The 15,847-nt window shown below is 43.3% G+C and overlaps 1 protein-coding gene across 1 annotated transcript in view; it reads left to right on the top strand.

Moving 5' to 3' along the window:
* The first annotated feature begins 1,034 nt into the window (after nt 1-1,034).
* LOC137281953 (annexin A11-like) overlaps nt 1,035-15,847 on the top strand; it is a 57,668-nt gene continuing 42,855 nt past the window's right edge. The window contains exon 1 of the mRNA XM_067813691.1: nt 1,035-1,197. Coding sequence (XP_067669792.1) covers nt 1,177-1,197 — 21 coding nt within the window. The 5' untranslated portion in view covers nt 1,035-1,176. The remainder of the gene's footprint in view (nt 1,198-15,847) is intronic.

Below are 15,847 nucleotides of genomic sequence, written 5' to 3' on the forward strand. Positions count from 1 at the left end.
GCTGTGTTTGTATCACAATGACAGTGGAGAGTTTTATGTGAATGGCGACGATATAATATTTAACATCGGGTTTCTGTCAAATATTTCAAACATATCGTTGTATCATGGAGTATTTCACTGGACGTACACGCGTCTATCAAAAGATCTCGTCCATGGGTGACACCTAAGCTACTTTACTGTTTATATGTTTCAGGCATATTTCAGTAATATTACCTGACGACAGTCCGCACATGACTGAATCTAGACTAGACAGTCCCCTGACTGAAATTATGCCCAACGACCTTCGCAAAAAAAACCATGCATCTATGAACTCAGCTAACCCGACCACACGATTCCGTAAGTTGCCAGTAACAGCGGTAGAAATGACCAATTGTAACCCGGATCTCAAGGGGAACACCCATAGGTAGTGAAGACCAATTGTAACCCGGATCTTAACGAGAACACGCATAGGTTGTGAAGACCAATTGTGACCCGGATCTTAAGGTGAACCATAGGTTGTGAAGACCAATTGTAACCCGGATCTCAAGAGGAGCATGCATAGGTTGTGAAGACCAATTGTAACCCAGATCTCAAGGGGAACACGTAGAGGTAGTGAAGACCAATGGTAACCCGGATCTCAGGGGGAACATGCATAGGTAGTGAAGACTAGTTGTAACCGGATCATAAGGGGAACACGCTTAAGTTGTGAAGGCCAGTTGTGACCTGATTTATAAATGATGAAAAGTTGCAAATTGAGGAAGTTGCTTGTAGACAAAAGATCATAGTAAGAATGTAGGATTCGAACTCATTATTCCGAAGCCGATACGTGCATCCTTCAGGGATGTTCGGGCAGTCCTGACCGAACCGTGCGTGTATTTGGATATTATCCAAAAGTCTGTTACTGACGATGTGTAGCGTTTCTCCTCCAATTCAGAAACCCATGATCGGCGCAGGCACAACTCCACGCAAGCCACAAGTCACTCTATCGATTTTTACCACAAAATATAAAAGAGGCGCTTTTTAGGCCCCACCATTGCGGGCCTCATTGATACTTCAAGGTCGTGTGTACGCTGTGTCGCTTGCCGTCAGAAAACTGTTGCAGTGTGGTCTCACTCGTCGTGGACTGAAGTGTGTCGCCTGTGCTCCCCACGTTCAATACTTGTGTACATATACCGGATTTTACATACTTAACCCAACATGGCTACCCTCGCACCAGCGGTAAGTACTACCGTTATACATATCACTATATTACACCTCGTGGACAATGTTGTCATCACCTGTCTCGCGCAATCATCACAGTCGTCAGGTGTGATTGATAATCAATATTACTCAATATCGTGGCTTCAAGAGGAATTCGGTCATGAATAAGCAGGGAAATACGAAAACGTTTAGCAGACCCAACTTTAGTGAAGCGTAACGAGGTATTTTGTACTCGAACAGGGGCAACGCCCACCACCTTATCTGGAGTCAAGGAACTCGTGTAAGTCAGTCGTGACATGATCTGTTAACAGTTAATAAATGAGAGAGAGAGACTGCGTCTGTGTATTCGACCACGGGTACTAGCTTTTAGGCGTAGTCCGATATTACCTCATATTTTATCAGATACCCTGAACAAGCTGTACGTGAAAACGTATGTGCACCTTAAAATGTCAAAATCCAGTCATCCTGCCGCGACAGTGAGCGTCGCGTGGACACCGCAGGGAGAAATTGCAATACATCGTCGTGTCAAAGTTAAACTCGATACTTCATCACTGTCAGATAGTCTCCAGTTTTCAATTAGCCTGATCAGATTAAACCATAAACATGGCAGGTGGTTCAAGCTGACAGACACGTTTTGCTAAACCTCCTGGACATTCACTTTCAGCTTGCACTCCTCTGTGATTCCTACACACCTCGTGTTTCAGTGTTAGTGAGTATGGGTTCACATCTTAGTGGACAGTATTTCGGTTTCATCGGGGTAGATGAACTTGAGGTGGGAGGAACGGGTCTCACGGACATGTGTAGGACTTAGAGGAACCCAAGAGATTTGAACCCATAATGGTAGGGGTCTTGTAACTCTGATCTTCTTGTCAGAGAATAGTCACTAGTAAACACGCCCTGTGGGGGCTTCAGGCACCTAACTGCAGCCTCGTTAAAACCAATTCATTACTTATGTTTGACTCAACCGAAATTCCAAATTAGTATGTTGCAATGTAAATATCAAAATATCATACCTTGTGTGCCCCCGTGCACACCCACCTTTCACTGCCTTAGTAATGATGATGGTGAAGAAGGGTGTCATTTTCACCCCACCCCCAACCCAAGCCCCCAAAATGAAGTAAAATAAAATAAAATAAAATAGAGAAAAAAACAACCACGCCTACATTATGACCTCAGCCACTTTCAACCCCCCACACCATACACGAGTAATGTGAGCGGTGTATAGTTGACAGGATTATAGTAGGTCAAACAGGGTGACCCACACATTCTTCCCCGTTTATATCCCCGCCCCTTCTCCATCCACCCTCCCCAGTACACCCACATCCCTCTGCGTTATCTCCAGATATGCCGGTCACACAGACAATTCCCAACATCCATACGACTGATACAGCGAACACCACCCAAAACACCACCAGACAGTTGGCGAGACTGACCCTGGGGAGAGATCTCGGTGTTGCAATATTAGTTCTCATGAACTGGTGACATTCAGCGAAAGTGACGACACCTCAGACTCGGAGAGAACTTCATCGGAAATGGAGCACTGTGTGACAGTTTTAATGTCAAACGACTTTTGACCGTTTCCGTGTAGTGCGTTGTCACACAGGAAGGGGCCCCGGGATATTCAAACAGAATTTGGTTTAGCCCTGTCGTCGACTGGGGATATGTATACTATATACGTGTCAAATCTTTTAAGGTCCAACACAGACCCAGTTTCTGTAATGTATGTGAAATCACTTGAATGTTTGGTCCGAATGTGGAATCAATTCGCTCCAGTCACACCGTGTTGCTGGGTCGACCTGAAAATACCCGTGGATTGAAGAGATCCCAGTGATCCAGTAATTCCTCCCACACAAACCGTATTATAGTTAACATTTCCTATACTTCTGCACAATAACTTGAAGTAAGTTTGATTTGTCATAATGCACGTTCTGATAACTGACTATGACGTGTAGGATTCAAAGGCAACAATAAACGAGATGTCATAATAATATCTGTACCTTTTTAAAAACACTGTTGAAATGAATCATTCTACTTTCAGTTTCTACGTTTTTATGAGGACATTAAGTTTAAGCGAGTGTAAAAGCGTGGGTGCGTGGCTTCATGTGGGATTAAAGACCAAGCTGATCTGGATCTAAGACACAACCCTTTGGTAAAACCCACGTACACAGAAGATGTGCTGACAAATATAGAAATGAGAATTGCTTTACGCCTCTATTCCTCTATTCCGATAATATGAAAATGGGGAACAGCCGGGTCCTGCTGTGGGGTGGTTCTTCGGCGTGACGAGCAAAGTTAACACATTTACCCATGGGCTTGCTTCCGCCCCCTTAAAAAATAATCCCGGAGAACAGCAAGATTTTGTCTGGTCCTAGTGGGAGTACACACAGACGTAGCGCGGGAAATGGCCGTAGCGTTTAGCCGTTCAGTGACGAGCAGAGAGTTAACCTAATGGCGGGTCTACTGAATCCAACCGGCAGATCACTTGTTTGTGCATCCATATAGCGAACCTCCCCTGCTGTTGGTTATGTAATGTCCCGGGGTGCCTCATTGTTGTGTTTATCCCGCATGCAGTATATAAACATTCGAGTTTGCATGTCGGTACCACGAGCGTGCCTGGACACGTGCATATGGCACGTACGTGCTTGATACATGCATTGTGTCATTCGGGTGCCTTAGTATTAGTACTGTACCACGTACGTGCTTGATACATGCATTGTGTCATTCGGGTGCCTTAGTATTAGAACTGTACCACGTAAGTGCTTGATGCTAGTACTGTACCATGTTAGCGCGCTGGTAGTAGTACTGTACCATGTGATTGCATGAAACAAGTAGTGTACACTGAGAGGTCCACGTGACCGCGATACAGTGTCGTGGGCATCATCTCCAGGGTGTGCGTAAATCGGGGATGTGTTGTGAGAAGCTGACGCCGGATCATGTATAGACACGGCATGGTATAAGCGGACTCGTGATAACATGCTCTACCACCAGCGTGAAGGAAAAGGTACCCAACCATTTCAAGGTTGTCCGAGATTACCGGGGTCACACTCCAGGAGTTAAGCAAGCGTTGACTAATGCACGGACCCGGACGGGTTGGTCGTGACCGGGAGCGAGCAGATAAGCATGTCCACATAGGAATTAGAATGTCTGTATAAGAGGGAAACATTGTCGACTTGAAACTGGTATTGAGATAAGCAGTTTAACGATTGTTGTGACTTGCGGAAATGATAAATACAAGCTTGTTAGAGAAGAACGATGTTAAGTTGTGTTGTGCATGTGTTGTGATGACATGCCGAACATATTTCACTTGATTTCATATCGTCTTTAAAGAGTATGCCAGTTGGTGTCATCTTTAACAGCAGGAGAAGACTTGCCTGATCCCAGACAAGTAAACACTCATACCACTGGTCTACGTCACCCCGAAAGAACACGGTTCCAAATAACGTATTGTCTTCGTGTACCCAGTCACATCATGGCCAGTTAGATGTATGACGTCATGTTCACCCCAATCAGTATAGCTGTTCCCACACCCTAATTCAGCTGTTTAAGATAACTGATTGTCCTGTCGCTGACAAAGAAATAAAAAGACACCAGCCCGTTTAGATGGGGTGGGAAGTAAAATTCTCTCACTCACTCATACTCAAACAGCGATATTTCCATATCTGTCGCCTACAAAAACCTTTCCTTCAAAATATATGCAGTGCGACGGCCAACAATGCCCGATTAGAGGGTGTGTAGATGATCAAAATTGAACTAGTTTCTGCCGTGACCAAACTCCAGTGTTGATACTGATAGCATGCCGGATTAGAGGGCTGTCGGATTTGAGAGCTTCCACTTTATTAAACGTCACGCCACAGTTTCATTATTTACGGTAATTCGATGTCATTTCTTCAGGAGGATAATGACTGGTTTCTACATGACACCGAGGTCCCCGCCTCCCCCGATGGTGCTCTGACCTTGCAACACACGCCAGTAGGTGGTGGGTTAGTGAGCTTGGCACAGCTGGCATGTGTGTACCCAGCCCTAAAGCTCTACAATACACTATGAGACACGATGTACACCGTCCGCCATTATCTGGGGAATACTCTTGCAGGAGACCGAGCATGTATTAGTTACATTCAGCGCTGCAAGACGTGTATGACGAAGCTGATTATACCGGTATAGTGTACTGCAACAGTTCACCAGTTTGGGTTGTAGATATATATTATTAAGAGCTAAAAATTAATCCAGTACGTTATCTGAAGGTACAAAACTAATTTCCTGCAATGTCAGCTTCAATTTTCACATACAGTGCCTATGACAAGTAGTATCTCCGCTTTTCGTAAAAAGTGTAATAATTAATCTCATCTGCATATGTCAAAACAACCCCTATTTGTCCTGGGGCGCATCCCGGATGTCTCTTTACAGTCAGTCGATTAGTCTGCATGAATACTGTAAGTTGCTATGCATGTTATAGATATTTTATATAGATAAGGACAAACGTTATGGCTGTCCTTATAACAACCGATGATTTTATATAAGCAAAAATACATTAATCCTTCCAAACGATTCGTTTATCTGTAAAACTGCTATTCCAAGTATGTATCTGGTAACTCAAGCATCCTGATTAACGGAGTTTTAAACTGAATACAGGTACTTGATAACGTAGTTCCACCGTATCCCTATGTGATAATGTGTGATAGCTCTCAACGCACCTTGTGAACATGTTTGTGAGAGAAACATTCTTGCACACATCTCCCCTGCTAAAGTATATAAATACTATTTGTGTGGTTCTAATTCGAAATACACGAGTATTTGCTTTCCGAATCAGAGGACATGAATCCCTTGCTCTCTCCGCAGACTAAATCTGTTGTGTGACTTGTTTTCTTTATAACAAGGTCATGATGTTCATACAGTACATCTGGATGCTGTCTTCTCCGAAGTCCGCGCATTTCCAACATGGCTGCTTGGAGGTACATTTGATCTAATCACTTTGTACAAAATCATTGTATACGTTATCTTGTGTTATCAGTCTCCTAGATGTGTTTCCAAGTCACTTGTGTTATCCGTGTATGCAGAGTCACGGAACTCCGTGTAATCTTCTGCTCCAGATATCCAAAACTAACTCAGCGGTTACGAAATAGTATTTCACGACACGGGCAGAAGCTTCCATGCCGATTATGTGCTACGTATGTAAACACCCGTTAGTTGGAGTACGCTTTTAGAAGAGAAGTGACATTTCCCGAAAAATTAGATATGCAATTCTTGTTTTTTGGTGCACCTTCTGAGTCTGTTACATAAATATGTTTTATGAAACCCTATGTCTGTGGTGTTCATACAGATGGTCTCAAATTGTCTTCTCCGAGGTCCGTGCACCTTCAATATGGCTCCTCGGAGGAAAAAACAAAAGCAAGAACTTTCACAACTCGTGACTGAGGTATATAACACCCCGTCAGTTCATGAACGTCTACACTGATATACACATAGATATACCATCATGCTGAGTAGTGACAAAGAAATGAAGCAGTAGCCCCACATACTTAATTGTTATGGTACTCATATACGTCAGCTACATAGTTCTCGTATGGCTTTGCATGTATTTGTAAAGGACGCCGCCGATGGGGCAGGATACGCTCGCTTTTTCACCACCACCTACTGCTGGTGATAAACTCTTGCTGATAATGTAGACGCTAGCGTACAGTCGACAGTTTTTAGAAACTTCGTTTATTTCTGCAAAGTCGGATCTTAGTTCTTGCTACCGCTAAACTAACTATTTGATTTGATTAGATGCTATCACAGGTCTCGTCAGAGGACTTTGCGCTGACCAACTTCAGTTGACAAATCCAGGTTGTATACTTTGGATTGCCATTCCAGAATACGTTGGAAAAGATGTTTGCAGAATTTATTCAGAAGTGGTGCAGGATAACAGTCGAGAATATCCTCTTACCAGCCTAGATTATGTGGGAGTATCTACCACAGATTTGAAACGTGTTGACTGTTTACCTGTTTATCGTATATTGATGTGGGAGATAGACGGTGATTCTGACGGCATGAGTCACCCAGACCGTAACCGCAATCAAGGTTGCATGATCAGAAAACAAATTCTGATTGTAACTGTCCTGATTTTGTGCGGGACGCTCAAATGAAAGGTCGTTCAGACGTGACTGCTGCTGGAATGTCTAGATGCAAGACTTCCAAGATTTACCGTGATTGAGATTGCTTAATATGAATTTCCAAAGAATATTCGGCCTTTATTTTCTTGTGCGAGATATACCTGTGCATCAAATAAACTAGCTTTCCTCGGCTCATTGATTTACAGACAAACAATTGATACAAACCACTTCTCCAAGAAGAGACCTTTACCATCTGAAAACTGTCTATTGATATAAGCAGCTTATACCCCAGACATATTCAAATGTGACGAATACGCAGTGCTTTCTGTGCCCTACCCACTCACAAATAGGCTTAAGACCTTTAACATCATTATGCTTAAATCCAAATTAGCATCAAACACATTCCACTGTTGTAAAGCCTAATCAGCAGAGTCTGTCCTCGAGCGTCTAACCTCAACCCGACGTCTAATGTTATAGTGTCGCCCTGGAACACATCGGTGTCACTCCAGACCACACACCAGCTCCTGACAGTGCTGCTGGACACAAGGGAACATAATGGGCAGTTTGATGTCCACGACAGACACGTGGAATGTTACATCCTTGTGTGCAGTTTAATATCTCAGACCCGTGAAAATCTGGAGTAGAAGAGGGCTTCAGCAACCCATGGTTGCCATAAAAGGCGACAATGCTTGTCGTAAGAGGCGGCTAACGGGATGACGTGGTCAGACTCTGTCCTGGTGGACACATGTCATCGGTTCCCAGTTGCACAGATCGATGCCTATGCAGGTGACCAGTAGATTGTCTTATTTCAGATTACATTATTTACAGACCGCCTCCATTTAGCTGGAATATTGCTGAGTGCGGCGTAAAACTCAACTCACTCATTGTAGTATGTTAAGTGTGGAAATGAGATATGTGCTGGGTAGACTCTACTGTCATCTGTTTCAAATGCTGGAAAATGTATGTCTTTGTGATTAAAGAGGAAAGTGTTGAAACAATCAGGCCTCTCGACAGGAATGGAAGAACGGGTTTAGTTATCATTTGTCTGTGGTTCACGTTTCTTAAACACCTGTTAATGAGGAAACCGTTTCAGCTACCTGTTATCTAACTTATGTAACGGCACACTAAGCAAAATTCCATTTATATCACGGCGGTTTGACATTCGAATCGGGACTAGACAATCCACTGATTGACATCACGAGCACTGGAGATACAATGGACGTGTCACTCAAGTCAGCTATCCCGACCACCCGATCCCGTTGGGCGCCTCTTACATCAAGCGTGGGTTGCTGAAGACCATTTTTTGCCTACTCCTTGTTTTCCGTGACTGGTTAAAAACCAGAATAGAAAACATCAGTGAGAAGTTTCAGTCGAAATCACGAACGTTTGGGTCGAAAACATCGTGTAAGAATCTCAAAAATATTCTTTGAACTTATCCAGTGTGCATTTTTCTCATCCGCGTGATAATCCGTATACAACGGCTGAGAGTTGTAAGTCGAGGTTTACCCGACTTGTGGCAGTAAAGCGAGTCACGGCCACGACCTTTGTGTTATGCGTTATCGCATGAAAACAGATTAAATATGCACACATTCGGTATTAAAATAGTGCGATTATAGGCTGAGGTTCACAAGGGACGTCGCTGTGCTAGTGTCTGTCACATATCATCAACCAATGTTCACAACCAACGTTCCTACACGGGAGCCCCGGCGGAATGATAGATCACTGCTCTGACGTTTGACAGATGGTATTTATCTGCATGTCCGGCTTGTCTGCTCCACCGAGCCGTCAGTGTTTTAGACACTGGCTGAAATAACAACATAAATATACTGTCACGAGTAAATACCCACAATGGGAAAACATAAATATTGTAGGCAGCGTCATTTTATCATCCAAAACAGTGGTCCACGGGAGATATCGCTTATGTGAGATCAGACGATATCTCCTAGGAGATATTGTTTTGACAGTAGATTTTGTACTGTCCTGACAATGTTATGACGTCAAAATGCTATGACATTGTAAATCTAATGGCAGTGCTGTGTTCAGAGATGCAATTTGGAGATAAACATCATGTGTTGGCAAATTTCCGGGCGTTATTGAGTATTTGAAGCACGGGAATGCATTTGGAACCGACCGAGTCACCCTCTTGTCTACTGATATCAGTTATATCAACACTCGTTGATAAAGGTAAAAATATCCACGGCAAGCCTCGGATATTTGTTACACGTGTTGATATATTTGAACGTGCGTGAGATTCTCTATATATGATCTTTAAGGATACAAGTTGCAGATCCGGGCTTGATTCCCCACATGCGTATCACGTGTGGAGCCCATTTCGGGTGCCCCCGATGAACAGCCATGATATTGCTTGAATACTGTTGATAGCTGCGCAAACCTTATACATTCACTGTGCACCACGGCAGCTGTCTTAAAGACGATGCCCTTTGTTCCTGTGTTCAGAACAGTCTGGGAAGGTGGGTAGCCTAGTGGTTAAAGAGTTTGCTCGCCCAAATTCGATTCCCCACTTACACGCAAACGATTGCTCGAAGTTGTACGGACTTGGTTAATCACTTCGACTACTTCCTTCGACACAACCATGACTTCGACACAGCCGTGTCCTGCTGTGTATTTATGAAGTATATCTTACTTTCCCGTCTCGAATTTCTGACGGCTTTGTAGCCGTAAATAATTAAGGATCACGTTCCCCAGAAGAAAACCTTAGTACATTAGAGGCGGGTTTAACAAACCCAGAAACCAGGTTTAAAAGGACAACTGGGATGGTACTGTTATCGATTAGGGTTAAGGAACAAAGACGTGAAAACTCTTTACTTTGCTGTGATGCTTGTCGCTAAATGTTTCCAGCTGAATGTTCCTGCCATTTGTAAAGCTCAGGTCCAGATTCATACGCTTCCATTGATTCTTCTCGGTCCCAAAGCGAACAAAAACAGTTCGCTTCTATTTATCATTTTGCCGTAGCAGTTTGCGTGTTTCTGTTGTGTAGATGAAGTGTCGACAGGCAGTTAAACGTGAGCCTTTCCTCGCCATGTCTCCTTAGCAGACCCGAGTGGATACTGTTCATGAAACATGTATACCTCCATTTTCACTTTCTCCAATTTCAACCTATGTAGATCCGGGTTAGAATATTGATATTCAGTAATCCGTGCTTATCGTAAGAAGCGACTAACGGGATCGGATGGCCAGGCTCGCTGACTTCGTTGACATTAGTTGCGCAGATCGGTGCCCATGCTGTTGATCACTGGCTTGCCTGGCCCAGACTCAATTATGTACAAACCACCGCAATATAGCTGAGATATTGCCTACTGCGGCGTAAAGATAAACTCTGTCACTCACTCACTCACTCACTCACTCACTCACTCACTCACCATTCTCATTACCTCTCATATGTAGTGACCTAAGAAAACTTAGGACATGTAGAGACTTTAGGATCTGAGGATTGATCATACACATGTGTGTATATTTCGGCCACTTTGTGTTAGTCTACAGAACTGCTGACGAGGCTGACGTATTTCGTGTTCTTTTTTGTTTCTTTATCTTTCTTTCCATTTGTGTTAACACAAACTCCTTTTGCTTCAGACGTAATTATATGACCTTGGCTTATTATCCCTCTGCAGCAATCATTTTACAGAAAATCATACGAACGTAACCCCCATCCTTGATCTGGCAAACATTATCTGTGGTCCTGAGAAAATAGGGCACTGTTTGTGATTATTGTCTCGGACACTATCGGGGCCCCAGTATAGCCTTGATGGTCTGAACCACATCACTCACTCACTCACTCAAAGAGAAGGCCAGGGTTAGAATTGGTCTACAGCAACCCTGGTCGTGAAAGGCGACTGATGGTATCCGGTGGGTAGACTCACTAACTTGGTTGACCCACAGGTCATCGTATCCCAGTTGCGGAGATTGTTGACCACGTGATTTTCTCGTCCAGATTCAGACTGAAACTCAAATGTATACAGACTGCCGCTATTTGTCTGCAATATTGTTGAAAGGCGTTAAAAGTCACACCCACCCCACCCCCCATGTCCATTCCATTTGACTCACTTATTCAGTAGTCTTTGGAACAAATATTTTTACAAGTGTACCATTGAATATATTGGTGCACTTTGATACACATTTCCCTGCTGCATTAGAGACCGATAAAACCTTCTGTAGTCGAGGCGTTAAATGTACATTGTATGTTAACACAGGATTTGTTCGGCTCATAACGTACATAGTAGATATTACAGGATATATGCTAGAAAGAAGGAACTGGTTTTACAAACGTGATCAGGTGGTCATTTTCCCCCAACCTATGACCTTATACTGACATTTGAACACGTATGGAAACACACGGACATGTGCTCCTTAGCAACACTCCGTAAAAGCATACCTCTTCTATACTCTAACTGTTAGTGAGTTTATTTACTCCGCTCTTAGTTACAATTTAGGCATTTTAAATCACCCTAGAATTCCAGCATTGTTTTATGTAAGAGGTCACTCTTTGCCGTATAGTACTCAGTCTCTATAAGCACATCTACATGTTCCGACGTGCTTCTATTAGGACATACCTGACTGAAGACGCAGGAGTCAGTCTTGTAAGTTGCTCTATCACTTTAGTGTTCTTTGGTCTCCCTCTTGACGTTAAGCTCGTCTCAAGCGAGCACAGCAGAGACGAAGTACTATCATGTGACCTCCATGCTGCAGCATGTGCTTTGGCATTGTTTTTCATGTTCCCATGCAAATACAAGATTGCAACACTAGTGTTTCGCCATCTTGAAGGTTCGTTACCGCCATACCTGTCCCGAGAGCTCTCTACGAACTCGCAGCTCCTCTAGTGAGAAACTGTTATAAATCTCAAAGAACAATTGAAATTCAGCAGGACAGCACTCTCTCAAATATACTCTTTCCTCAGTTTGGAATGCTCTTCGAAATGAACTCCGCAATTCCCCTTCTTTAAGTTCATTCAAGACTGATTTATAAACATTCTTCTTTAAACAAGTTTTCCTTGCATGTGTACTTCTTCATCCAGTTGTTTTAGAGAGAAGTGTGCAGTGTCCTTTCGGAGATGAGCGCTATATAGATACCATCAATTATTATTATTATTATTATTGCACCTATGTGCAACCATGTTTATGGCGCCAGGAGCAAACCATCTTAATTGTCTTGTAAGTGAGTGTGTTTAATCATACGCCGCACTCGGCTATATTTCAGCTGTATGATGGCAGTCTGTGAATAATCGGCTCTGGACCAGACAATCCAGTGACCAAAAACATTCATTTACGCAACTAGGATAGCTGAGCGGTTCTCGGTTTATCTACGCATGACCTGACGAGCTACGCATGACCTGATCTGACGAGCTACGCATGACCTGACGAGCGCGATAATGTGCACATGATGACATACCAGTTTGAACATGAATGTATCAGTGTACTCTGGAGTAACGTATCGGCCAAACTTCCACCTTCTAATGTATGACCAGTCACTGTCTTGGTAAATTGACCGTCCAGCATACATCACTAATATATGCCAGCAATATGTTCTTGAATTATGCACCAGCTATATACACTACCAGAACACACCAGCAATGTACACCTGTAGTATACACCAACAATATACACCTGCAATATTTGCCAGTCATATTCACAACCAGTATACACCAAAAACATACACCTGCACCATACGCCGGCCATATAGACAACCAATGTACACCAACAGTATACACCTGCAACAATCGTCAGTCCTATACACAACCAATACACATCAACAATATGCACCTGCAATATAAGTTAGCGTTGCACTCCAGTGGCAACAAACCTGCACAGTTTTAATGCACGTCAAATCACGAGAAAGTCCTATATAGATGGTCTGAATGACCCCTGGTCTAACTTTTCCCCCTAATCCCCAGTGAATCCTATTAACAGCCACTGTTTCAATCAGTCACACGTTAGGAAGCAGAACGCGATTATAGAGTGTGAACCGGCCGTGTTGGACCTGTCGCTCTAGTAGGAATACGGAACTACACCGACCCGCCATTAGGCGATGAAACAGACCAAACGACACATCCGTGGTGGCTACAGGACGAAGATGAATGTTATAGCGCTCTCATGTCGAGCAACGCATGACTGCAAGTACCAAATGGGAAGCTGTCAATCACCAGTGTCGAGTTGAATCCAGCATTGACACGCACTTTACATAGCAGGGACTTCGGTCGGTGCAGCGAGGGCGCGTCATAGTATCTTAAAGGAGGTCGTTGATCTGATACGTGTACAGCATAATACACATGTTTAATGATATGCAGTCCCCTGATTGCGCCATGGACGGGGATGTAGGCAGTATATGAGTCACGTCATATCACTGACTCAACATGTAAAGGCTGGGATGTACCTATTAGTGCCTGAGGGGCCCCTTTAAATGAAGTTAACACCTCATTGAAATCAGACCACAGCTTTGGAAAATGGACTGACATAGTAAGACATGTTTGCAAACTGGTGATAGCAGAATGTTGTTGCCGGGTTACTCTGGTGGTATTTCTTTGCGAAAAAACGCTCCGTGTCAGTGAATATGTTCAAGTCGTTGACGTGAGGGTGCATGCACATCAAACATTGAATGATTGCTTTGAATTTGAATTTGCATATAAACCCGAACCAACGTGTCTACATAGTACAGTGGCAAGACAACGTGGTGTATTGACACGTTATAAGCGAGTTTAACCAATATGAGGGGTCTTGTGTTAGCTGGAAATAGGCAACATGTCGAGATAATGACTGTATATTTCCTATAGGTAGGCAAAATGTCGAAATAACGATAATGTTATCCAATAGTTAGGCAACACTTCGTGATAATGATTGTATTATCCAAGACCTATAGTTAGGCAGTATGTAGAGATTAGGATCATACTATCCAATAGTTACGCAATATGTCGACCTATGGGTTATATTCACCCATAGATAGTCGTTATGTCATGATGGGCTGCGTGGTATCACAGACTTCCGAAATATGTCTTGATTGTATTTCGATGAAGAATGTATTCAAATACAGTTGATACGGGTTTTCCCACAGAGATCAATAACTTGTGTGAACAGCTGTTGAAAGTGCACAGGGCTTGGACTTTGTTCTTTGTACGTTGAAGATATTGAAACAGATAACAATGGTGACTGCAATATATTTTATACATATGTACACGGACATTTGACAAAACTGAAACTAAACACGTGTTGAGATCATTAGCAGGTTGTATAACGAGTGACGTGTACAGAAAGTATACAATAACAGTAAGGGTAGTGGAGTGAGTGGGAAAGTGATTGAATGACTGCGTTTCATTGCACAAAGCAAATCAATTTGTATTGGTTGTCAACACTTTCTCATCCAGCGAACCGTTACCAGTCAACTATCACCTATTCCTCAAAACCGGTTCGACGTAAACTGCAGGAACAAGACAGTACAAGTATCAAACTAGACTGCCGTCTCCACGGAACTTTCCACAAGGAACTTTCCCGTCCTCACGACCTAACCCTAGCGTCCTAGTACTATAGACTAACCCAAGTCCAAACCAACTAAAAATACCACAAATCGATGCATATCGGATATGGTAAGGCGAGAGAGATCAGCTGTATTTTTCGGAGGGCTATAGGCCCATCGGTTTTAGTCGATGCCAAGTATGGAACAGTTTTGTCGATATGGCGGCTCAAGATGAGACGCCTGCAATGCAGTCTTCACAAAACTCTCTTCTCGCTGTGGACAAGCCTGTTTCAGATTTGACTTCAGCTCGAAGTGCTCTATGTGTCCCTAATGGCTATCGGGGAAATATGACCCTAGACTTGGTGGGGTTCTGGTGCCCGAATATCTGAGATACAGTTGTGTGATCTGGTGTGTTCTCATTGTGTATGGCTTCGCGAGTTGACGTACCGGAATGGACTCTCGCCTGGGTTCAAAACTTACAACATGGCTGCTCCTTTACACTCAAAGTTCCCAATTTTTCAGTATTTTCCTGGGTTTCTTTATCATGGACCAGAAGTGCATAGTTGCCTCCCTTATCAATGCAGTGATCCGCTTACCGTAAGCTGTAGTGCTGTGTCTAGCAAACCTGTATTCCTGGGTTTAAAAAAAGAGTGTTGAAAAGCTAGAAATTACCGAAAGCCAACATTTTGCAGAAAACCGGCGGAACGTCACTGAAAGTCTCAGCGAGGCCATAACACTCGCTGTATGCCCTGTTCAGCATTTGCTGAGGAGCACGCATGTAACTGAACCGAAGTGGTCTGGTCCTTAACAAATACTGGGCAGTATATCATGATATTGACACAAGTTACTGGTGCATACAGTGCTGGAAACTCTCAGATATCTGGCTGGATAACGCGAAAGTATGATTTATGTCCAGAATCAATATAATTTCAGATACTTACTCCCCCAAACGCGGTCCAGGAAGCTGGTGTTTTTGGCAGATGTGGAGCCTTCGCAATATTTTATATGGATATGTCTAGAGATATTTTTGTGGGAAGAAATATCATTACTTTACGTCCACAGGTCCACAGGTCCACAGACTCTTATCAAAAGCTGATGAATAATAATTGAAGAACAGTCAG

The sequence above is a fragment of the Haliotis asinina genome, chromosome 4 (genome assembly GCF_037392515.1).
Source record: "Haliotis asinina isolate JCU_RB_2024 chromosome 4, JCU_Hal_asi_v2, whole genome shotgun sequence".
NCBI classification, from domain to species: domain Eukaryota; kingdom Metazoa; phylum Mollusca; class Gastropoda; order Lepetellida; family Haliotidae; genus Haliotis; species Haliotis asinina.